Source organism: Oncorhynchus keta, chromosome 21 (assembly GCF_023373465.1).
Source record: "Oncorhynchus keta strain PuntledgeMale-10-30-2019 chromosome 21, Oket_V2, whole genome shotgun sequence".
NCBI lineage: Eukaryota > Metazoa > Chordata > Actinopteri > Salmoniformes > Salmonidae > Oncorhynchus > Oncorhynchus keta.
In genome coordinates, this window is record NC_068441.1 from 58,276,770 (window position 1) to 58,302,648 (window position 25,879).

Below are 25,879 nucleotides of genomic sequence, written 5' to 3' on the forward strand. Positions count from 1 at the left end.
GGTGTCTAGTCAATAGGACCCTGTGGGGTCTAGTCAATAGGACCCTGTGGGGTCTAGTCAATAGGACCCTGTGGTGTCTAGTCAATAGGACCCTGTGGTGTCTAGTCAATAGGACCCTGTTTGGTGTCTAGTCAATAGGACCCTAACCCTGTGGTGTCTAGTCAATAGGACCCTGTGGGGTCTAGTCAATAGGACCCTGTGGGGTCTAGTCAATAGGACCCTGTGGTGTCTAGTCAATAGGACCCTGTGGTGTCTAGTCAATAGGACCCTGTGGTGTCTAGTCAATAGGACCCTGTGGTGTCTAGTCAATAGGACCCTGTGGTGTCTAGTCAATAGGACCCTGTGGTGTCTAGTCAATAGGACCCTGTGGTGTCTAGTCAATAGGACCCTGTGGTGTCTAGTCAATAGGACCCTGTGGTGTCTAGTCAATAGGACCCTGTGGTGTCTAGTCAATAGGACCCTGTGGTGTCTAGTCAATAGGACCCTGTGGTGTCTAGTCAATAGGACCCTGTGGTGTCTAGTCAATAGGACCCTGTGGTGTCTAGTCAATAGGACCCTGTGGTGTCTAGTCAATAGGACCCTGTGGTGTCTAGTCAATAGGACCCTGTGGGGTCTAGTCAATAGGACCCTGTGGTGTCTAGTCAATAGGACCCTGTGGTGTCTAGTCAATAGGACCCTGTGGTGTCTAGTCAATAGGACCCTGTGGTGTCTAGTCAATAGGACCCTGTGGTGTCTAGTCAATAGGACCCTGTGGGGTCTAGTCAATAGGACCCTGTGGTGTCTAGTCAATAGGACCCTGTGGGGTCTAGTCAATAGGACCCTGTGGGGTCTAGTCAATAGGACCCTGTGGGGTCTAGTCAATAGGACCCTGTGGGGTCTAGTCAATAGGACCCTGTGGGGTCTAGTCAATAGGACCCTGTGGTGTCTAGTCAATAGGACCCTGTGGGGTCTAGTCAATAGGACCCTGTGGGGTCTAGTCAATAGGACCCTGTGGTGTCTAGTCAATAGGACCCTGTGGGGTCTAGTCAATAGGACCCTGTGGGGTCTAGTCAATAGGACCCTGTGGTGTCTAGTCAATAGGACCCTGTGGTGTCTAGTCAATAGGACCCTGTGGGGTCTAGTCAATAGGACCCTGTGGTGTCTAGTCAATAGGACCCTGTGGGGTCTAGTCAATAGGACCCTGTGGGGTCTAGTCAATAGGACCCTGTGGGGTCTAGTCAATAGGACCCTGTGGTGTCTAGTCAATAGGACCCTGTGGTGTCTAGTCAATAGGACCCTGTGGTGTCTAGTCAATAGGACCCTGTGGTGTCTAGTCAATAGGACCCTGTGGGGTCTAGTCAATAGGACCCTGTGGTGTCTAGTCAATAGGACCCTGTGGTGTCTAGTCAATAGGACCCTGTGGGGTCTAGTCAATAGGACCCTGTGGTGTCTAGTCAATAGGACCCTGTGGGGTCTAGTCAATAGGACCCTGTGGGGTCTAGTCAATAGGACCCTGTGGTGTCTAGTCAATAGGACCCTGTGGTGTCTAGTCAATAGGACCCTGTGGTGTCTAGTCAATAGGACCCTGTGGTGTCTAGTCAATAGGACCCTGTGGTGTCTAGTCAATAGGACCCTGTGGGGTCTAGTCAATAGGACCCTGTGGTGTCTAGTCAATAGGACCCTGTGGTGTCTAGTCAATAGGACCCTGTGGTGTCTAGTCAATAGGACCCTGTGGTGTCTAGTCAATAGGACCCTGTGGTGTCTAGTCAATAGGACCCTGTGGTGTCTAGTCAATAGGACCCTGTGGTGTCTAGTCAATAGGACCCTGTGGTGTCTAGTCAATAGGACCCTGTGGTGTCTAGTCAATAGGACCCTGTGGTGTCTAGTCAATAGGACCCTGTGGTGTCTAGTCAATAGGACCCTGTGGTGTCTAGTCAATAGGACCCTGTGGTGTCTAGTCAATAGGACCCTGTGGTGTCTAGTCAATAGGACCCTGTGGGTCTAGTCAATAGGACCCTGTGGGGTCTAGTCAATAGGACCCTGTGGTGTCTAGTCAATAGGACCCTGTGGGTCTAGTCAATAGGACCCTGTGGTGTCTAGTCAATAGGACCCTGTGGTGTCTAGTCAATAGGACCCTGTGGTGTCTAGTCAATAGGACCCTGTGGTGTCTAGTCAATAGGACCCTGTGGTGTCTAGTCAATAGGACCCTGTGGTGTCTAGTCAATAGGACCCTGTGGTGTCTAGTCAATAGGACCCTGTGGTGTCTAGTCAATAGGACCCTGTGGTGTCTAGTCAATAGGACCCTGTGGTGTCTAGTCAATAGGACCCTGTGGTGTCTAGTCAATAGGACCCTGTGGTGTCTAGTCAATAGGACCCTGTGGTGTCTAGTCAATAGGACCCTGTGGTGTCTAGTCAATAGGACCCTGTGGTGTCTAGTCAATAGGACCCTGTGGTGTCTAGTCAATAGGACCCTGTGGTGTCTAGTCAATAGGACCCTGTGGTGTCTAGTCAATAGGACCCTGTGGTGTCTAGTCAATAGGACCCTGTGGTGTCTAGTCAATAGGACCCTGTGGTGTCTAGTCAATAGGACCCTGTGGTGTCTAGTCAATAGGACCCTGTGGTGTCTAGTCAATAGGACCCTGTGGTGTCTAGTCAATAGGACCCTGTGGTGTCTAGTCAATAGGACCCTGTGGTGTCTAGTCAATAGGACCCTGTGGTGTCTAGTCAATAGGACCCTGTGGTGTCTAGTCAATAGGACCCTGTGGTGTCTAGTCAATAGGACCCTGTGGTGTCTAGTCAATAGGACCCTGTGGTGTCTAGTCAATAGGACCCTGTGGTGTCTAGTCAATAGGACCCTGTGGTGTCTAGTCAATAGGACCCTGTGGTGTCTAGTCAATAGGACCCTGTGGTGTCTAGTCAATAGGACCCTGTGGTGTCTAGTCAATAGGACCCTGTGGTGTCTAGTCAATAGGACCCTGTGGTGTCTAGTCAATAGGACCCTGTGGTGTCTAGTCAATAGGACCCTGTGGGTGTCTAGTCAATAGGACCCTGTCTAGTCAATAGGACCCTGTGGTGTCTAGTCAATAGGACCCTGTGGTGTCTAGTCAATAGGACCCTGTGGTGTCTAGTCAATAGTCAATAGGACCCTGTGGGGTCTAGTCAATAGGACCCTGTGGGGTCTAGTCAATAGGACCCTGTGGTGTCTAGTCAATAGGACCCTGTGGTGTCTAGTTAATAGGACCCTGTGGTGTCTAGTCAATAGGACCCTGGGGGTCTAATACACCCTGTGGTGTCTAATCTAGGACCCTGTGGGGAGTCAATAGGACCCTGTGGTGTCTAGTCAATAGGACCCTGTGGTGTCTAGTCAATAGGACCCTGTGGTGTCTAGTCAATAGGACCCTGTGGTGTCTAGTCAATAGGACCCTGTGGTGTCTAGTCAATAGGACCCTGTGGTGTCTAGTCAATACGACCCTGATTATGATGTTGTTTCATTCGTGACTCATGTACACAGTACATATATTTTGTTGTTCCTAATGCTGGTGTTTGTGTGTTAATATTTCTGTTTTATTTTAGTGAAAAACAAGAAAAGAAATAAACACGACACGGGACAGAGAGGAGACACCAAAGCTGTTCAGAACGGCAGTCAGGTGTTCATCAAGGAGCTACGCAGTCGCACCTTCCCCAGGTAAACAACTGTGTGTGTGTTTACTAATACATCTCAGACAGGATAATCAGGCTGTACTAATACATCAGACAGGATAATCAGGCTGTACTAATACATCTCAGACAGGATAATCAGGCTGTACTAATACATCTCAGACAGGATAATCAGGCTGTACTAATACATCTCAGACAGGATAATCAGGCTGTACTAATACATCTCAGACAGGATAATCAGGCTGTACTAATACATCTCAGACAGGATAATCAGGCTGTACTAATACATCTCAGACAGGATAATCAGGCTGTACTAATACATCTCAGACAGGATCATCAGGCTGTACTAATACATCTCAGACAGGATAATCAGGCTGTACTAATACATCTCAGACAGGATCATCAGGCTGTACTAATACATCTCAGACAGGATAATCAGGCTGTACTAATACATCTCAGACAGGATAATCAGGCTGTACTAATACATCTCAGACAGGATAATCAGGCTGTACTAATACATCTCAGACAGGATAATCAGGCTGTACTAATACATCTCAGACAGGATAATCAGGCTGTACTAATACATCTCAGACAGGATCATCAGGCTGTACTAATACATCTCAGACAGGATAATCAGGCTGTACTAATACATCTCAGACAGGATAATCAGGCTGTACTAATACATCTCAGACAGGATAATCAGGCTGTACTAATACATCAGACAGGATAATCAGGCTGTACTAATACATCGAACAGGATAATCAGGCTGTACTAATACATCTCAGACAGGATAATCAGGCTGTACTAATACATCTCAGACAGGATAATCAGGCTGTACTAATACATCTCAGACAGGATAATCAGGCTGTACTAATACATCAGACAGGATAATCAGGCTGTACTAATACATCTCAGACAGGATAATCAGGCTGTACTAATACATCTCAGACAGGATAATCAGGCTGTACTAATACATCTCAGGACAGGATAATCAGGCTGTACTAATACATCTCAGACAGGATAATCAGGCTGTACTAATACATCTCAGACAGGATAATCAGGCTGAACTAGTACATCTGACAGGATATAAGGTTGAATCATGACGACGTCAGTGATCTTCAGGTCGGAGCTATAGAAAGAGGCCTCGAGTTCCCAACTGACAATTATGAGTTGGATGACCAGTTTTTTCTGAGTTCCCAGTTGTCTTGAACTCAATGAAATCAGATTTCCCAGTTCTGCGTTTCCAGTTGTTTTGAAAGCGGCAGAAATCATGGTGGATTGACAGCATAGCCAATGTTGAATTTTTATAATTTTAAGCCTGGAAAAGAGACCCTTAAACCCAGACTTGGACCCGACACCCACTCCATTGAATAGCAGGATAGTGATAGCTTTACAATGCTTGCAGTTAGCCACTGATTCCTTCCAAATTCAGTGTTTAATTCGCGATTGTGTAATGTTTATGGTCGAAGAGCACCGGTACGTTTTATCTATCATTTCTCTTCATTATTTCTCTTCATATGACAAGGGTTAAAAAGGAATTTGCCAGCAGATTGTCGACTAAGATTTCAAAATAATGATGTTGACATGGTCTGTCCAACCAAAGCTACTGTAGATAAAACGTGATTTGATGTCATTTTATCTGTGACCAATGACCTTGAGCCTTCTTGGATGGGCACTTCTATGGCAGCACATAAGGGGCTTGAATTTTCGAGCTCTACTCTTAGATTTGGCTGTGACATAGTGTCCCCATGAGTGACAGAACACTGAGCCAATCACGGCGCAACGCTCTGTATTTTCTGCTGGCTTGCCCCACCACCACAGAAAGCACTGAGCTAGGCTGCATTTTGGAGCTGCCTTACTCAAGAAAACAAAAAAGAGACCAAGTTCCTATGCGGATTTATTAACTCAATTAAAATATATTTATATTGCAAACTGATACTTAAACATGACTCTTATCCCCCCTGTCTCCAATTTTAAATATTTATTGTTTATTTTTGTATTGCTTGTAACTGTTTCAGGTAATGTTCTTGTGCTGTTAGGGGAATAACCTGTTAGGGGGAATAACCTGTTAGGGGAATAACCTGTTAGGGGAATAACCTGTTAGGGGGAATAACCTGTTAGGGGGAATAACCTGTTAGTAGAATAACCTGTTAGGGGGAATAACCTGTTAGGGGGAATAACCTGTTAGGGGACAACCTGTTAGGGGACAACCTGTTAGGGGGCAACCTGTTAGGGAATAACCTGTTAGGGGAATAACCTGTTAGGGGAATAACCTGTAAGCACAATAACCTGTTAGGGAATATAACCTGTTAGGGAATATAACCTGTTAGGGGAATATAACCTGTTAGGGGAATATAACCTGTTAGGGAATAACCTGTTAGGGGGAATAACCTGTTAGGGGGAATAACCTGTTAGGGGGAATAACCTGTTAGGGAGAATAACCTGTTAGGGGAGAATAACCTGTTAGGGAGAATAACCTGTTAGGGAATAACCTGTTAGGGGAATAACCTGTTAGGGGAATAACCTGTTAGGGAATAACCTGTTAGGGAATAACCTGTTAGGGGGAATAATCTGTAAGCACAATAACCTGTTAGGAGAATAACCTGTTAGGGAATAACCTGTTAGGGGAATAACCTGTTAGGGGAATATAACCTGTTAGGGAATATAACCTGTTAGGGGAATATAACCTGTTAGGGAATATAACCTGTTAGGGAATATAACCTGTTAGGGAATATAACCTGTTAGGGAATATAACCTGTTAGGGGAATAACCTGTTAGGGGAATAACCTGTTAGGGGGAATAACCTGTTAGGGGGAATAACCTGTTAGGGGGAATAACCTGTTAGTGGAGAATAACCTGTTAGTGGAGAATAACCTGTTAGTGGAATAACCTGTTAGGGAATAACCTGTTAGGGGAATAACCTGTTAGGGGAATAACCTGTTAGGGGGAATAACCTGTAAGCACAATAACCTGTTAGGAGAATAACCTGTTAGGAGAATAACCTGTTAGGGAATAACCTGTTAGGGAATAACCTGTTAGGGAATATAACCTGTTAGGGGAATAACCTGTTAGGGGAATAACCTGTTAGGGGAATATAACCTGTTAGGGGAATAACCTGTTAGGGAATATAACCTGTTAGGGGAATATAACCTGTTAGGGGAATAACCTGTTAGGGGAATATAACCTGTTAGGGGAATAACCTGTTAGGGGAATAACCTGTTAGGGGAATAACCTGTTAGTGGAATAACCTGTTAGGGGGGAATAACCTGTTAGTGGAGAATAACCTGTTAGTGGAATAACCTGTTAGTGGAATAACCTGTTAGTAGAATAACCTGTTAGTAGAATAACCTGTTAGGTGGAATAACCTGTTAGGGGAATAACCTGTTAGGGGGAATAACCTGTTAGGGGGAATAACCTGTAAGCACAATAACCTGTTAGGAGAATAACCTGTTAGGGGAATAACCTGTTAGGGGAATAACCTGTTAGGGAAATAACCTGTTAGGGGAATAACCTGTTAGGGGAATAACCTGTTAGGGGAATAACCTGTTAGGGGAATATAACCTGTTAGGGGAATAACCTGTTAGGGAATATAACCTGTTAGGGAATAACCTGTTAGGGGAATAACCTGTTAGGGGAATAACCTGTTAGGGGGAATAACCTGTTAGTGGAATAACCTGTTAGGGGGAATAACCTGTTAGTGGGGAATAACCTGTTAGGGAATAACCTGTTAGTGGAATAACCTGTTAGTAGAATAACCTGTTAGGGGAATAACCTGTTAGTGGAATAACCTGTTAGGGGAATAACCTGTTAGGGGGAATAACCTGTTAGGGGAATAACCTGTTAGGGGGAATAACCTGTTAGGGGAATAACCTGTTAGGGAATAGCCTGTTAGGGGATAACCTGTTAGTGGAATAACCTGTTAGTGGAATAACCTGTTAGTGGAATAACCTGTTAGGGAATAACCTGTTAGGGGGAATAACCTGTTAGGGAATAACCTGTTAGGGGGAATAACCCGTTAGGGGGAATAACCCGTTAGGGGAATAACCCGTCAGGGGAATAACCCGTCAGGGGGAATAACCCGTTAGGGAATAACCCGTTAGGGGAATAACCCGTTAGGGAATAACCCGTTAGGGGAATAACCCGTTAGGGGGAATAACCTGTTAGGGAATGACCTGTTAGGGGAATGACCTGTTAGGGAATGACCTGTTAGGGAATGACCTGTTAGTGGAATAACCTGTTAGTGGAATAACCTGTTAGTAGAATAACCTGTTAGTAGAATAACCTTTTAGGGGAATAACCTGTTAGGGGAATAACATGTTAGGGAATAACCTGTTAGTAGAATAACCTGTTAGGGGAATAACCTGTTAACCTGTTAGGGAATAACCTGTTAGGGGAATAACCTGTTAGGGGAATAACCTGTTAGGGAATAACCTGTTAGGGGAATAACCTGTTAGTGGAATAACCTGTTAGGGGAAATAACCTGTTAGGGGTAATAACCTGTTAGGGAATAACCTGTTAGTGGAATAACCTGTTAGGGGAATAACCTGTTAGGGAATAACCTGTTAGTAGAATAACCTGTTAGGGGTAATAACCTGTTAGGGGAATAACCTGTTAGGGGAATAACCTGTTAGGGGAATAACCTGTTAGGGGAAAAACCTGTTAGGGGAAGAACCTGTTAGGGGGAATAACATGTTAGGGGAATAACATGTTAGGGGGAATAGCCTGTTAGGGGAATAGCCTGTTAGGGAATAACCTGTTAGGGGAATAACCTGTTAGGGGGAATAACCTGTTAGGGGAATAACCTGTTAGGGGAATAACCTGTTAGGGGATAACCTGTTAGGGGAATAACCTGTTAGGGAATAACCTGTTAGGGGAATAACCTGTTAGGGGAATAACCTGTTAGGGGAATAACCTGTTAGTAGAATAACCTGTTAGTGGAATAACCTGTTAGGGGAATAACCTGTTAGGGGAATAACCTGTTAGGGGAATAACCTGTTAGTAGAATAACCTGTTAGGGAATAACCTGTTAGGGGAATAACCTGTTAGGGGAATAACCTGTTAGTGGAATAACCTGTTAGTGGAATAACCTGTTAGGGGAATAACCTGTTAGGGGAATAACCTGTTAGGGAATAACCTGTTAGGGAATAACCTGTTAGGGGAATAACCTGTTAGGGGAATAACCTGTTAGGGGAATAACCTGTTAGGGAATAACCTGTTAGGGGGAATAACCTGTTAGGGGAATAACCTGTTAGGGGAATAACCTGTTAGGGGAATAACCTGTTAGGGGAATAACCTGTTAGTGGAATAACCTGTTAGGGGAATAACCTGTTAGGGGAATAACCTATTAGTAGAATAACCTGTTAGTGGAATAACCTGTTAGGGGGAATAACCTGTTAGGGGGAATAACCTATTAGTAGAATAACCTGTTAGGGGGAATAACCTGTGTAAATGTAATCTGTTGCTGTATTTGTTTGTGTTATCTGTGATGGTTTTGTTTGTCTTGTGTAGTTTCTTAATCATTGTACCTAAACTGTATGTGTAAACATGTATACGCAGGGCCCAGCTGTAAAAGAGACCTTGGTCTCAAGTCTGTTGTTGAAATAAAGGTAGAATAACCATAATATGTGACACGCGTTAATGACAAAATAACATGCAAAACAGGAATCTCAAAACAAGCTAGAAAGGTGGCCACTGGTTGTTTAGCGTGTTCAACTTTGGGGCAGAACAGACGGGTTGGCTTACCTTCAAAGGACTATTGACAACATGTAAGCTATTTTTCATCTCTAAATGTTTGTTGAAAACAGAAATACATTTGCCCAATAAACACACAAATACATTGTTACAGATGTTGGTTAGCTAACTAGCTCATTTTAGCCCTATTCGCATAGATGGGACATAAGTCCCCCAAAAAACTAAACATGACATGGTATCAAGAACAAGACACCAATACAGCTGTTCAGCTATGGGCCCACTGTCCATCAGGAACATCTGGCATGTTTTCACTTTCATTTATTCAGGGGTGTCTGATTTGAGACCAGGGTCTCATTCAGATCGGTGCTCTGAGGACAAACATTTTCACTATCAAGAAAATGAACATATTCCAAATCAACTTACAAGACACGACCTCAACAAATAACCATTACAATCAGCGGAAACGCCTGCAATCCTCAATGCATTCATTTAACACCAGAGTCCTACAATTCCCGAGTGGCACCAGGGAATCAACATTGCAAGGTTATTCCAACCATTGGAGCCACTAAAACCTAAAGGAAGACCTACATTGGTGGAGACCAGAGGGACCTCTAGAGTTAACCATGGTTTTAATACTTTAACTCTGAAGTTTGGTAAGTTGGGAGCTAACATTTCATAATGAAGTGACCTCTGGGACTTGAATGAGGACCAGCCAATGTTTCGATACAGTGATGAGTATACTGGCACTGTGATTAACGCAAGAGCTGCCCCGGTCGACTGTAACTGCTGTTACTGTGAAGTGGAAACGTCTCGGAGCAACACCGGTTCAGCCGCGAAGTGGTAGGCCACACAAGCTCACAGAACAAGGACCGCCGAGCGGAGTTGAGGAAATCCCAGGTCATGGAACAACACCCCTCCACTGCTCCTTTCCAAACGCTCCGTTAAAAAACACCTCATACTGGACACACATGGTATCCACGACTTCATCTGACTCTGGGTCAGTAGATAAAGACCCCATCTGACTCTGGGTCAGTAGATAAAGACCCCATCTGACTCTGGGTCAGTAGATAAAGGGCCTCATCTGACTCTGGGTCAGTAGATAAAGACCCCATCTGACTCTGGGTCAGTAGATAAAGACCCCATCTGACTCTGGGTCAGTAGATAAAGACCCCATCTGACTCTGGGTCAGTAGATAAAGGGCCCCATCTGACTCTGGGTCAGTAGATAAAGGGCCCCATCTGACTCTGGGTCAGTAGATAAAGGGCTCCAATCTGACTCTGGGTCAGTAGATAAAGACCCCATCTGACTCTGGGTCAGTAGATAAAGGGCCCCATCTGACTCTGGGTCAGTAGATAAAGGGCCCCATCTGACTCTGGGTCAGTAGATAAAGGGCCCCATCTGACTCTGGGTCAGTAGATAAAGGGCCCCATCTGACTCTGGGTCAGTAGTTAAAGGGCCCCATCTGACCCTGTTATTACCTCATACCCCTGCACATCCACTCAGTACTGGTACCCAGTGTATAGAGCCATGTTATTGCCTCATACCCCTGCACATCCACTCAGTACTGGTACCCAGTGTATTGTTATTGGGCCCATCTGACCCTGTTATTACCTCATACCCCTGCACATCCACTCAGTACTGGTACCCAGTGTATAGAGCCATGTTATTACCTCATACCCCTGCACATCCACTCAGTACTGGTACCCAGTGTATAGAGCCATGTTATTGCCTCATACCCCTGCACATCCACTCAGTACTGGTACCCAGTGTATTGTTATTGGGCCCATCTGACCCTGTTATTACTTCATACCCCTGCACATCCACTCAGTACTGGTACCCAGTGTATAGAGCCATGTTATTGCCTCATACCCCTGCACATCCACTCAGTACTGATACCCAGTGTATAGAGCCATGTTATTGCCTCATACCCCTGCACATCGACTCAGTACTGGTACCCAGTGTATAGAGCCATGTTATTGCCTCATACCCCTGCACATCCACTCAGTACTGATACCCAGTGTATAGAGCCATGTTATTGCCTCATACCCCTGCACATCCACTCAGTACTGATACCCAGTGTATAGAGCCATGTTATTGCCTCATACCCCTGCACATCCACTCAGTACTGGTACCCAGTGTATAGAGCCATGTTATTACCTCATACCCCTGCACATCTACTCAGTACTGGTACCCAGTGTATAGAGCCATGTTATTACCTCATACCCCTGCACATCCACTCAGTACTGATACCCAGTGTATAGAGCCATGTTATTGCCTCATACCCCCGCACATCCACTCAGTACTGATACCCAGTGTATAGAGCCATGTTATTACCTCATACCCCTGCACATCTACTCAGTACTGGTACCCAGTGTATAGAGCCATGTTATTACCTCATACCCCTGCACATCTACTCAGTACTGGTACCCAGTGTATAGAGCCATGTTATTGTTAGTCATTGTGTATTTATTTGTACATGTTATTTATTTTCTATTATTGTCTTACAGCTCTGAGGACAAGGGGTATGAATACTTTCTGAAGGAACTGTAATGTAATCTATGTCTTACAGCTCAGAGGACAAGGGGTATGAATACTTTCTGAAGGCTCTGTAATGTAATCTATGTCTTACAGCTCAGAGGACAAGGGGTATGAATACTTTCTGAAGGCTCTGTAATGTAATCTATGTCTTACAGCTCAGAGGACAAGGGGTATGAATACTTTCTGAAGGCTCTGTAATGTAATCTATGTCTTACAGCTCAGAGGACAAGGGGTATGAATACTTTCTGAAGGCACTGTAATGTAATCTATGTCTTACAGCTCAGAGGACAAGGGGTATGAATACTTTCTGAAGGAACTGTAATGTAATCTATGTCTTACAGCTCAGAGGACAAGGGGTATGAATACTTTCTGAAGGAACTGTAATCTATGTCTTACAGCTCTGAGGACAAGGGGTATGAATACTTTCTGAAGGAACTGTAATGTAATCTATGTCTTACAGCTCAGAGGACAAGGGGTATGAATACTTTCTGAAGGCTCTGTAATGTAATCTATGTCTTACAGCTCTGAGGACAAGGGGTATGAATACTTTCTGAAGGAACTGTAATGTAATCTATGTCTTACAGCTCAGAGGACAAGGGGTATGAATACTTTCTGAAGGCTCTGTAATGTAATCTATGTCTTACAGCTCAGAGGACAAGGGGTATGAATACTTTCTGAAGGAACTGTAATGTAATCTATGTCTTACAGCTCTGAGGACAAGGGTATGAATACTTTCTGAAGGAACTGTAATGTAATCTATGTCTTACAGCTCTGAGGACAAGGGGTATGAATACTTTCTGAAGGAACTGTAATCTATGTCTTACAGCTCAGAGGACAAGGGGTATGAATACTTTCTGAAGGCTCTGTAATCTATGTCTTACAGCTTAGAGGACAAGGGGTATGAATACTTTCTGAAGGCTCTGTAATGTAATCTATGTCTTACAGCTCTGAGGACAAGGGGTATGAATACTTTCTGAAGGAACTGTAATGTAATCTATGTCTTACAGCTCAGAGGACAAGGGGTATGAATACTTTCTGAAGGCTCTGTAATGTAATCTATGTCTTACAGCTCAGAGGACAAGGGGTATGAATACTTTCTGAAGGAACTGTAATGTAATCTATGTCTTACAGCTCAGAGGACAAGGGGTATGAATACTTTCTGAAGGCTCTGTAATGTAATCTATGTCTTACAGCTTTGAGGACAAGGGGTATGAATACTTTCCGAAGGAACTGTAATGTAATCTATGTCTTACAGCTCAGAGGACAAGGGTATGAATACTTTCTGAAGGCTCTGTAATGTAATCTATGTCTTACAGCTTTGAGGACAAGGGGTATGAATACTTTCTGAAGGCTCTGTAATGTAATCTGTCTTACAGCTTTGAGGACAAGGGGTATGAATACTTTCTGAAGGAACTGTAATGTAATCTATGTCTTACAGCTCAGAGGACAAGGGGTATGAATACTTTCTGAAGGCTCTGTAATGTAATCTATGTCTTACAGCTTTGAGGACAAGGGTATGAATACTTTCTGAAGGCTCTGTAATCTATGTCTTACAGCTTAGAGGACAAGGGGTATGAATACTTTCTGAAGGCTCTGTAATGTAATCTATGTCTTACAGCTCAGAGGACAAGGGGTATGAATACTTTCTGAAGGCTCTGTAATGTAATCTATGTCTTACAGCTCTGAGGACAAGGGGTATGAATACTTTCTGAAGGCTCTGTAATGTAATCTATGTCTTACAGCTCAGAGGACTGGGGTATGAATACTTTCTGAAGGCTCTGTAATGTAATCTATGTCTTACAGCTCAGAGGACAAGGGGTATGAATACTTTCTGAAGGCTCTGTAATGTAATCTATGTCTTACAGCTCTGAGGACAAGGGGTATGAATACTTTCTGAAGGCTCTGTAATGTAATCTATGTCTTACAGCTCAGAGGACAAGGGGTATGAATACTTTCTGAAGGCTCTGTAATGTAATCTATGTCTTACAGCTCTGAGGACAAGGGTATGAATACTTTCTGAAGGCTCTGTAATGTAATCTATGTCTTACAGCTCAGAGGACAAGGGGTATGAATACTTTCTGAAGGCTCTGTAATGTAATCTATGTCTTACAGCTCAGAGGACAAGGGGTATGAATACTTTCTGAAGGTTCTGTAATGTAATCTATGTCTTACAGCTCAGAGGACAAGGGGTATGAATACTTTCTGAAGGCTCTGTAATGTAATCTATGTCTTACAGCTCAGAGGACAAGGGGTATGAATAATTTCTGAAGGCTCTGTAATGTAATCTATGTCTTACAGCTCTGAGGACATTGTGGTGAAGCTGACCAGCAGTCAGCTGACGATGGACTACCTGGAAGAGGTTGGTTTTAACGAGCCGATCCTGGTTCTGAAGAAGGACGGTCTGGGGATGTCCATGCCCGCTCCTACCTTCTACATCAATGATGTGGAGAACCATGTTGGTACGTATAGTCCTGTCTCTGTCTACTGCTCTAACAGCTTTAGTAATACCGGAGATGTCCTCTCCTACCTTCTACATGGACGTGGAGAACCATGTTGGTACGTATAGTCCTGTCTCTGTCTACTGCTCTAACAGCTTTAGTAATACCGGAAATGTCCTCTCCTACCTTCTACATGGATGTGGAGAACCATGTTGGTACGTATAGTCCTGTCTCTGTCTACTGCTCTACCAGCTTTAGTAATACCGGAGATGTCCTCTCCTACCTTCTACATGGATGTGGAGAACCATGTTGGTACGTATAGTCCTGTCTCTGTCTACTGCTCTAACAGCTTTAGTAATACCGGAGATGTCCTCTCCTACCTTCTACATGGATGTGGAGAACCATGTTGGTACGTATAGTCCTGTCTCTGTCTACTGCTCTAACAGCTTTAGTAATACCGGAGATGTCCTCTCCTACCTTCTACATGGATGTGGAGAACCATGTTGGTACGTATAGTCCTGTCTCTGTCTACTGCTCTAACAGCTTTAGTAATACCGGAGATGTCCTCTCCTACCTTCTACATGGATGTGGAGAACCATGTTGGTACGTATAGTCCTGTCTCTGTCTACTGCTCTAACAGCTTTAGTAATACCGGAGATGTCCTCTCCTACCTTCTACATGGATGTGGAGAACCATGTTGGTACGTATAGTCCTGTCTCTGTCTACTGCTCTAACAGCTTTAGTAATACCGGAGATGTCCTCTCCTACCTTCTACATGGACGTGGAGAACCATGTTGGTACGTATAGTCCTGTCTCTGTCTACTGCTCTAACAGCTTTAGTAATACCGGAGATGTCCTCTCCTACCTTCTACATGGACGTGGAGAATAGAGGTCGACCGTTTTATGATTTTTCGATACCGATTATTGGAGGACCAAAAAAAGCCGATACCGAAATCGCCTGATTTAAATTTGTATTTATTTATTTGTAATAATGACAATTACCACAATACTGAATGAACACTTATTTTAACTTAATATAATACATCAATAAAATAAATGTAGCCTCAAATAAATAATGAAACATGTTTAAATAATGCAAACACAAAGTGTTGGAGAAGAAAGTAAAAGTGCAATATGTGCCATGTAAGAAAACTAACGTTTAAGTTCCTTGCTCAGAACATGAGAACATATGAAAGCTTGTGGTTCCTTTTAACATGAGTCTTCAATATTCCCAGGTAAGAAGTTTTAGGTTGTAGTTATTATAGGACTATTTCCCTCTATACCATTTGTATTTCATATACAGTGCCTTGCGAAAGTATTCGGCCCCCTTGAACTTTGCGACCTTTTGCCACATTTCAGGCTTCAAACATAAAGATATAAAACTGTATTTTTTTGTGAAGAATCAACAACAAGTGGGACACAATCATGAAGTGGAACGACATTTATTGGATATTTCAAACTTTTTTAACAAATCAAAAACTGAAAAATTGGGCGTGCAAAATTATTCCCTCCTAGGGGCGTCCTCCCGGGGACCACCACCTCCTAGGGGCGTCCTCCCGGGGACCACCACCTCCTAGGGGCGTCCTCCCGGGGACCACCACCTCCTAGGGGCGTCCTCCTAGGGGCGTCCTCCCGGGGACCCCGGGCGGGGCGTCCTCTATCCTTTTATTGGTTTATTTAGGTATGGACTGTTGACCGTAGTCCAGCGCTTAGCTACCAATGTTGTACACCATGGCTGATGAACTAAACTGTACTACAATGAGCGCAAAGTATTGGGACAGTGAAATGTTTAGTTTTTTTGTCTCTGTACTTCAGCACAGATTAATCGTCGACCTCTAGTGGAGAACTACAGTACTACAATGAGCTCCAAGAGTATTGAGACACATGTTTAGTTGTTCTGGCTGTGTACTTCAGCACTTGGATTTGAAATGATACAATGACTGAGGTTAAAGTGCAGGCTGTCAGTTTTACATGAGGGCATTTATGGTACATAGTACCCCCATTTTAAACTGTAATTAGATTTTAATTTGAGGGTGAACCGTTTAGAAAAGTACAGCACTTTCTACATTGTCCCCAAAAGTATTGGGATAAATTCACTTCCACTATACAGTCTAAAGCATTCAGACCCCTTCCCCACATTGTGTTACATTACAGTCTAAAGCATTCAGACCCCTTCCCCACATTGTGTTACATTACAGTCTAAAGTGGATTCAATTAACTGTTTTTCATCATTCTACACACAATAACCCATAATGACAAAGTGAAAACAGGTTTTTTGATACATTGTTTCAAATTTATAAAAAATTTAAACAGAAATACCTTATTTACATAATTATTCAGACTTTTGCTATGAGACTCGAAATTGAGCTCAGGGTGCATCCTGTCTCAACTGGTCATCCTTGATGTTTCTACAACTTGATTGGGGTCCACATGTGGTCAATTCAATTGATTGGACATGATTTGGAAAGGCACACACCTGTCTATATGAGGTTCCGTAGTTGACAGTGCATGTCAGACCAAAAACCAAGCCATGAGGTCGAAGGAATTGTCGCTAGAGCTCAAGAGACAGGATTGTGTCGAGGCACAGATCTGGAGAAGGGTATCAAAACACTTCTGCAGCATTGAAGGTCCTCAAGAACACAGTGGCCTCCATCATTATTAAATGGAAGAAGTTTGGAACCACCTACACTTTTCCAAGAGCTGGCCGCCTTGCCAAACTGAGCAATCAGGGGAGAAGGGCCTTGGTCAGGGAGGTGACCAAGAACCCGATGGTCACTCTGACAGAGCTCCAGAGTTCCTCTGTGGAGATGGGAAAACCTTCCAGAAGGACAACCATCTCTGCAGCACTCCACCAATCAGGCCTTTATGGTAGAGTGGCCAGACGGAAGCCACCCCTCAGTAAAAGGACCATGACAGCCCACTTGGAGTTTGCCAAAAGGCACCTAAAGGACTCAGGCCATGAGAAACAAGATTCTCTGTTCTGATGAAACCGAGGTTGAACTCTTTGGCCTGAATGCCAAGCTTCACGTCTGGAGGAAACCTGGCACCATCCCTACGGTGAAGCATGGTGGTGGCAGAATCATGCTGTTGGGGATGTTTTTCATCGGCAGGGACTGGGAGACTAGTCAGGATCGAGGGAAAGATGAACGGCGCAAAGGACAGATTGATCCTTGATAAAAACCTGCTCCAGAGCGCTCAGGACCTCAGACTGGGGTGAAGGTTCACCTTCCAACAGGACAACGACCCTAAGCACACAGCCAAGACAACGCAGGAGTGGCTTCGGGACAAGTCTTGAGTGTCCTTGAGGGGCCCAGTCAGAGCCCGGACCTGAACCCGATCTAACATCTCTGGAGAGACCTGAAAATAGCTTTACGGTGACGCTCCACATCCAACCTGAGAGGATCTACAGAGAATAATCGGAGAAACTCTCCAAATACAGGTGTGTCAAGCTTGTAGCGTCATACCCAAGAAGACTTGAGGCTGTAATCGGTGCTTCAACAAAGTACTGAGTAAATGGTCTGAATACTTATGTAAATGTGATATTTTCATTTTTTTTTTATACATTTGCAAACGTTTCTAAAAACGAGTATTTTCTTTGTCATTATGGGGTATTGTGTTGCTGAGGATTTTAGTTTTGTAACGTAACACAACGTCGAAAGCAAAGGGGCTAAATACTAATCCTAATGCAGTGTACAGTGCACCGAGTATACAGTACACTGAGTACACAGTACACTGAGTATACAGTACACTGAGTACACAGTACACTGAGTACACTGAGTATACAGTACACTGAGTATACAGTACACTGAGTATACAGTACACTGAGTACACAGTACACTGAGTACACAGTACACTGAGTACACAGTACACTGAGTACACAGTACACTGAGTATACAGTACACTGAGTATACTGAGTATACAGTACACTGAGTATACTGAGTATACAGTACACTGAGTACACTGAGTATACAGTACACTGAGTACACTGAGTATACAGTACACTGAGTACACTGAGTATACAGTACACTGAGTATACAGTACACTGAGTACACTGAGTATACAGTACACTGAGTACACTGAGTATACAGTACACTGAGTATACAGTACACTGAGTACACTGAGTATACAGTACACTGAGTATACAGTACACTGGGGGGAGGGGGGGGGTGTAGCCTAGTGGTTAGAGTAGCCTAGTGGTTAGAGTAGCCTAGTGGTTAGAGTAGCCTCGTGGTTAGTGTAGGGGCAGTAGGTAGCCTAGTGGTTAGAGTGTAGAGGAGGTAGGTAGCCTAGTGGTTAGAGTGTAGATGCGGCAGGTAGCCTAGTGGTTAGAGTGTAGAGGCGGCAGGTAGCCTAGTGGATAGAGTGTAGATGCGGCAGGTAGCCTAGTGGTTAGAGTGTAGAGGCGGCAGGTAGCCTAGTGGTTAGAGTGTAGGGGCGGCAGGTAGCCTAGTGGATAGAGTGTAGATGCGGCAGGTAGCCTAGTGGTTAGAGTGTAGAGGCGGCAGGTAGCCTAGTGGTTAGAGTGTAGGGGCGGCAGGTATCCTAGTGGTTAGAGTGTAGAGGAGGTAGGTATCCTAGTGGTTAGAGTGTAGGGGCGGCAGGTATCCTAGTGGTTAGAGTGTAGGGGCGGCAGGTAGCCTAGTGGATAGAGTGTAGGGGCGGCAGGTAACCTAGTGGTTAGAGTGTAGGGGCGGCAGGTAGCCTAGTGGTTAGAATGTAGAGGCGGCAGGTAGCCTAGTGGTTAGAGTGTAGAGGGGGCAGGTAGCCTAGTGGTTAGAGTGTTGGACTAGTAACTGAAAGGTTGCTAGATCAAATCCCCGAGCCGACAAGGTTAAAATCTGTCATTCTGCCCCTGATCAAGGCAGTTACCCCACTGTTCCCCGGTAGGCCGTTATTGTAAATAAGAATTTGTTCTCAGCTGACTTGCCTAGTTAAATAAAGGTTACATCGTACCCCCAAGACATTCCAACCTCTCTCCCTATTACAATAACGGGGGGCGTTTAGCATTTTGGGTGGGGGTATGATATTTATGCCTCTAACTTCCTCACTCATTATTCTCGATTCATTCAGTTCATGTGAGTCTCTGTCTGTAACCAACACTTCTAGTATTGTTTTTGATCTCAGAGATTCTTTCTTGTCTATTGTTTTATATAGAGTATATTTCAAATGTATTGTATTTTGTTCATTTTGTTTCATTTGATATTTAATTTCACCTAAATGTGTTTTAATCTGTCATATTTCAGTTATAAAGTAAATGTTTCCAACAGAGAGACTAAAAAACAGCTTCTATCTCAAGGCCATCAGACTGTTAAACAGCCACCACTAACATTGAGTGGCTGCTGCCAACACACTGTCATTGACACTGACCCAACTCCAGCCATTTTAATAATGGGAATTGATGGGAAATTATGTAAATATATCACTAGCCACTTTAAACAATGCTACCTTATATAATGTTACTTACCCTACATTATTCATCTCATATGCATATGTATATACTGTACTCTATATCATCGACTGCATCCTTATGTAATACATGTATCACTTGCCACTTTAACTATGCCACTTTGTTTACTTTGTCTACACACTCATCTCATATGTATATACTGTACTCGATACCATCTACTGTATGCTGCTCTGTACCATCACTCATTCATATATCCTTATGTACATATTCTTTATCCCCTTACACTGTGTATAAGACAGTAGTTTTGGAATTGTTAGTTAGATTACTTGTTGGTTATCACTGCATTGTCGGAACTAGAAGCACAAGCATTTCGCTACACTCGCATTAACATCTGCTAACCATGTGTATGTGACAAATAACATTTGATTTGATTTGATTTGTATAACTATGCTGTTACTATCCGGAACCACAAGAGGGAGCTGTTACCTGCTGTTTAAATCTAGAGCTCAAACTGACACCACTGCACCAGTTCTGCCACAAGATTGAACAAGGAGATATTTCACCAGATGTGTAAATGTGAAGCATCTGCTTGTCGTTTCCACTCACTACCAAATATGGTGTTGAGAGGAAGCCCAGTGGCCGGCAGTGGGAGAAGATGGTACTACCAAATATGGTGTTGAGAGGAAGCCCAGTGGCCGGCAGTGGGAGAAGATGGTACTACCAAATATGGTGTTGAGAGGAAGCCCAGTGGCCGGCAGTGGGAGAAGATGGTACTACCAAATATGGTAGTGAGAGGAAGCCCAGTGGCCGGCAGTGGGAGAAGATGGTACTACCAAATATGGTGTTGAGAGGAAGCCCAGTGGCCGGCAGTGGGAGAAGATGGTACTACCAAATATGGTAGTGAGAGGAAGCCCAGTGGCCGGCAGTGGGAGAAGATGGTACTACCAAATATGGTGTTGAGAGGAAGCCCAGTGGCCGGCAGTGGGAGAAGATGGTACTACCAAATATGGTGTTGAGAGGAAGCCCAGTGGCCGGCAGTGGGAGAAGATGGTACTACCAAATATGGTAGTGAGAGGAAGCCCAGTGGCCGGCAGTGGGAGAAGATGGTACTACCAAATATGGTAGTGAGAGGAAGCCCAGTGGCCGGCAGTGGAGAAGATGGTACTACCAATATGGTAGTGAGAGGAAGCCCAGTGGCCGGCAGTGGAGAAGATGGTACTACCAAATATGGTAGTGAGAGGAAGCCCAGTGGCCGGCAGTGGGAGAAGATGGTACTACCAAATATGGTAGTGAGAGGAAGCCCAGTGGCCGGCAGTGGAGAAGATGGTACTACCAAAATGGTGTTGAGAGGAAGCCCAGTGGCCGGCAGTGGGAGAAGATGGTACTACCAAATATGGTAGTGAGAGGAAGCCCAGTGGCCGGCAGTGGGAGAAGATGGTACTACCAAATATGGTAGTGAGAGGAAGCCCAGTGGCCGGCAGTGGGAGAAGATGGTACTACCAAAATGGTAGTGAGAGGAAGCCCAGTGGCCGGCAGTGGGAGAAGATGGTACTACCAAAGATGGTAGTGAGAGCAAGCCCAGTGATCGGCAGTGGGAGAAGATGGTACTACCAAATATGGTAGTGAGAGGAAGCCCAGTGGCCGGCAGTGGGAGAAGATGGTACTACCAAATATGGTAGTGAGAGGAAGCCCAGTGGCCGGCAGTGGGAGAAGATGGTACTACCAAATATGGTAGTGAGAGGAAGCCCAGTGGCCGGCAGTGGGAGAAGATGGTACTACCAAATATGGTGTTGAGAGGAAGCCCAGTGGCCGGCAGTGGAGAAGATGGTACTACCAAATATGGTAGTGAGAGGAAGCCCAGTGGCCGGCAGTGGGAGAAGATGGTACTACCAAATATGGTAGTGAGAGGAAGCCCACCGGCAGTGGGAGAAGATGGTATACCAAAATGGTAGTGAGAGGAAGCCCAGTGGCCGGCAGTGGAGAAGATGGTACTACCAAATATGGTAGTGAGAGGAAGCCCAGTGGCCGGCAGTGTTAGATGGTACTACCAAATATGGTAGTGATTTTTTTAGCCCAGTGGCCGGCAGTGGGAGAAGATGGTACTACCAAATATGGTAGTGAGAGGAAGCCCAGTGGCCGGCAGTGGGAGAAGATGGTACTACCAAATATGGTAGTGAGAGGAAGCCCAGTGGCCGGCAGTGGGAGAAGATGGTACTACCAAATATGGTAGTGAGAGGAAGCCCAGTGGCCGGCAGTGGGAGAAGATGGTACTACCAAATATGGTGTTGAGAGGAAGCCCAGTGGCCGGCAGTGGGAGAAGATGTACTGTATGGTGTTGAGAGGAAGCCCAGTGGCCGGCAGTGGGAGAAGTTGGTACTACCAAATATGGTGTTGAGAGGAAGCCCAGTGGCCGGCAGTGGGAGAAGATGGTACTACCAAATATGGTGTTGAGAGGAAGCCCAGTGGCCGGCAGTGGGAGAAGTTGGTACTACCAAATATGGTGTTGAGAGGAAGCCCAGTGGCCGGCAGTGGGAGAAGATGGAAGGAAATGGATTTTTGGGGACATTCTGCACATTTTCTCATCGATTAAACATTTGATCTGAATAACGTTTTCTGTTCCCAAAACTAGAACCTGTTATGAACCAGATATTACTAAGTTTAGTAGACTTTGCCCTTTGCCAACGTTTATAAAAAATGCGTTGTTTAGAAGGAGTGCAGTTATTGCACACGCGCGTTCCCTAATGGAGGCGTTCCCTAATGGAGGCGTTCCCTAATGGAGGCGTTCCCTAATGGATGCGTTCCCTAATGGAGGCGTTCCCTAATGGAGGCGTTCCCTAATGGAGGCGTTCCCTAATGGATGCGTTCCCTAATGGAGGCGTTCCCTAATGGAGGCGTTCCCTAATGGAGGCGTTCCCTAATGGAGGCGTTCCCTAATGGAGGCGTTCCCTAATGGAGGCGTTCCCTAATGGAGGCGTTCCCTAATGGAGGCGTTCCCTAATGGAGGCGTTCCCTAATGGAGGCGTTCCCTAATGGAGGCGTTCCCTAATGGAGGCGTTCCCTAATGGAGGCGTTCCCTAATGGAGGCGTTCCCTAATGGAGGCGTTCCCTAATGGAGGCGTTCCCTAATGGAGATATGCAGATGCTAGAATGAGGCAATAGGATCTCACTGGCTCGTACTCTACTCTGCCCACCTCTTTGCGTCATCTGCCCACTATGACTCATGTTCATAATGAATGTAATCTTTAATCTTCTGCATATTTAAATGTTGTCGTTTGTTGTGTATGTGTTACAGGGCCAGACATCGGTGTGGATGTGATAGATGTGACCAAGCAGAAAGACAGTAAAATGAAGCTGAAGGACTTTGTAGATTACTACTTCAGCACCAGCAGGAAGAAAGTATTAAATGTTATCAACCTGGAGTTCTCTGACACACGGTAAACACAGCTTTGTCTAAATCATTTTCATCATCGGCATGTTAATGATACTTTAATTATGTACTATTTTTTTTATATTTTTTTATTGAATTCAATTATTTACTTAACCTTTATTTAACCACATTAGTCTTGTTGAGATAAAAATCTTATTTCAAGAGAGACCTAATACGTGATTTATTTTTGTTGAATGCCACCTGTCTGTCTGTCTGTCTGTCTGTCTGTCTGTCTGTCTGTCTGTCTGTCTGTCTGTCTGTCTGTCTGTCTGTCTGTCTGTCTGTCTGTCTGTCTGTCCCAGTAGCTGACTGTCTGTCTGTCTGTCTGTCTGTCTGTCTGTCTGTCCCAGTAGCTGTCTGTCTGTCTGTCTGTCTGTCTGTCTGTCCCAGTAGCTGACTGTCTGTCTGTCTGTCTGTCTGTCTGTCTGTCTGTCTGTCTGTCTGTCTGTCTGTCCCAGTAGCTATCTGTCTGTCTGTCTGTCTGTCTGTCTGTCTGTCTGTCCCAGTAGCTAACTGTCTGTCTGTCTGTCTGTCTGTCTGTCTGTCTGTCTGTCTGTCTGTCTGTCTGTCTGTCTGTCCCAGTAGCTGACTGTCTGTCTGTCTGTCTGTCTGTCTGTCTGTCTGTCTGTCCCAGTAGCTGACTGTCTGTCTGTCTGTCTGTCTGTCTGTCTGTCTGTCTGTCTGTCCCAGTAGCTGTCTGTCTGTCTGTCTGTCTGTCTGTCTGTCTGTCTGTCTGTCCCAGTAGCTGACTGTCTGTCTGTCTGTCTGTCTGTCTGTCTGTCTGTCTGTCCCAGTAGCTGACTGTCTGTCTGTCTGTCCCAGTAGCTGACTGTCTGTCTGTCCCAGTAGCTGACTGTCTGTCTGTCTGTCCCTGTCTGTCTGTCTGTCTGTATGTCTGTCTGTCCCAGTAGCTGACTGTCTGTCTGTCTGTCTGTCTGTCTGTCCCAGTAGCTAGCTGTCTGTCTGTCTGTCTGTCTGTCTGTCTGTCTGTCCCAGTAGCTGACTGTCTGTCTGTCTGTCTGTCTGTCTGTCTGTCTGTCTGTCTGTCCCAGTAGCTAGCTGTCTGTCTGTCTGTCTGTCTGTCTGTCTGTCTGTCTGTCTGTCTGTCTGTCCCAGTAGCTGACTGTCTGTCTGTCTGTCCCAGTCTGTCTGTCTGTCCCAGTAGCTGTCTGTCTGTCTGTCTGTCTGTCTGTCCCAGTAGCTGACTGTCTGTCTGTCTGTCTGTCTGTCTGTCTGTCTGTCTGTCTGTCTGTCCCAGTAGCTGTCTGTCTGTCTGTCTGTCTGTCTGTCTGTCTGTCTGTCTGTCCCAGTAGCTGTCTGTCTGTCTGTCTGTCTGTCTGTCTGTCTGTCCCAGTAGCTGACTGTCTGTCTGTCTGTCTGTCTGTCTGTCTGTCCCAGTAGCTGACTGTCTGTCTGTCTGTCTGTCTGTCTGTCCCAGTAGCTGTCTGTCTGTCTGTCTGTCTGTCTGTCTGTCTGTCTGTCTGTCTGTCCCAGTAGCTGACTGTCTGTCTGTCTGTCTGTCTGTCTGTCTGTCTGTCTGTCTGTCCCAGTAGCTGACTGTCTGTCTGTCTGTCTGTCTGTCTGTCTGTCTGTCTGTCTGTCTGTCTGTCTGTCTGTCTGTCCCAGTAGCTGACTGTCTGTCTGTCTGTCTGTCTGTCTGTCTGTCTGTCTGTCTGTCCCAGTAGCTGTCTGTCTGTCTGTCTGTCTGTCTGTCTGTCTGTCCCAGTAGCTGACTGTCTGTCTGTCTGTCTGTCTGTCTGTCTGTCCCAGTGGCTGTCTGTCTGTCTGTCTGTCTGTCTGTCTGTCTGTCTGTCTGTCTGTCTGTCCCAGTAGCTGACTGTCTGTCTGTCTGTCTGTCTGTCTGTCTGTCTGTCTGTCCCAGTAGCTGACTGTCTGTCTGTCTGTCTGTCTGTCTGTCCCAGTAGCTGACTGTCTGTCTGTCTGTCTGTCTGTCTGTCTGTCTGTCTGTCCCAGTAGCTGTCTGTCTGTCTGTCTGTCTGTCTGTCTGTCTGTCTGTCTGTCTGTCTGTCTGTCCCAGTAGCTAACTGTCTGTCTGTCTGTCCCAGTAGCTAACTGTCTGTCTGTCTGTCCCAGTAGCTGACTGTCTGTCTGTCTGTCCCAGTAGCTGACTGTCTGTCTGTCCCAGTAGCTGACTGTCTGTCTGTCTGACTGTCTGTCTGTCTGTCTGTCTGTCTGTCTGTCTGTCTGTCCCAGTAGCTGACTGTCTGTCTGTCTGTCTGTCTGTCTGTCTGTCTGTCCCAGTAGCTGACTGTCTGTCTGTCCCAGTAGCTGACTGTCTGTCTGTCCCAGTAGCTGTCTGTCTGTCTGTCCCAGTAGCTGACTGTCTGTCTGTCTGTCTGTCTGTCTGTCTGTCTGTCTGTCTGTCCCAGTAGCTGACTGTCTGTCTGTCTGTCCCAGTAGCTGACTGTCTGTCTGTCCCAGTAGCTGACTGTCTGTCTGTCTGACTGTCTGTCTGTCTGTCTGTCTGTCTGTCTGTCCCAGTAGTTGACTGTCTGTCTGTCTGTCTGTCTGCTGACTGTCTGTCTGTCCCAGTAGCTAACTGTCTGTCTGTCTGTCTGTCCCAGTAGCTAACTGTCTGTCTGTAGCTGTCTGTCTGTCTGTCTGTCCCAGTGTCTGTCTGTCTGTCTGTCCCAGTAGCTGACTGTCTGTCTGTCCCAGTAGCTACTGTCTGTCTGTCTGTCTGTCTGTCTGTCTGTCTGTCCCAGTAGCTAACTGTCTGTC

At 45.3% G+C, this 25,879-nt stretch overlaps 1 protein-coding gene across 1 annotated transcript in view; it reads left to right on the forward strand.

Moving 5' to 3' along the window:
• The window catches only part of phf2 (PHD finger protein 2), a 207,560-nt gene that overhangs the window by 36,535 nt on the left and 145,146 nt on the right, over positions 1 to 25,879 (forward strand). The window contains exons 3-5 of the mRNA XM_052474590.1: positions 3,553 to 3,664; positions 14,164 to 14,324; positions 23,003 to 23,144. Coding sequence (XP_052330550.1) covers positions 3,553 to 3,664; positions 14,164 to 14,324; positions 23,003 to 23,144 — 415 coding nt within the window. The remainder of the gene's footprint in view (positions 1 to 3,552; positions 3,665 to 14,163; positions 14,325 to 23,002; positions 23,145 to 25,879) is intronic.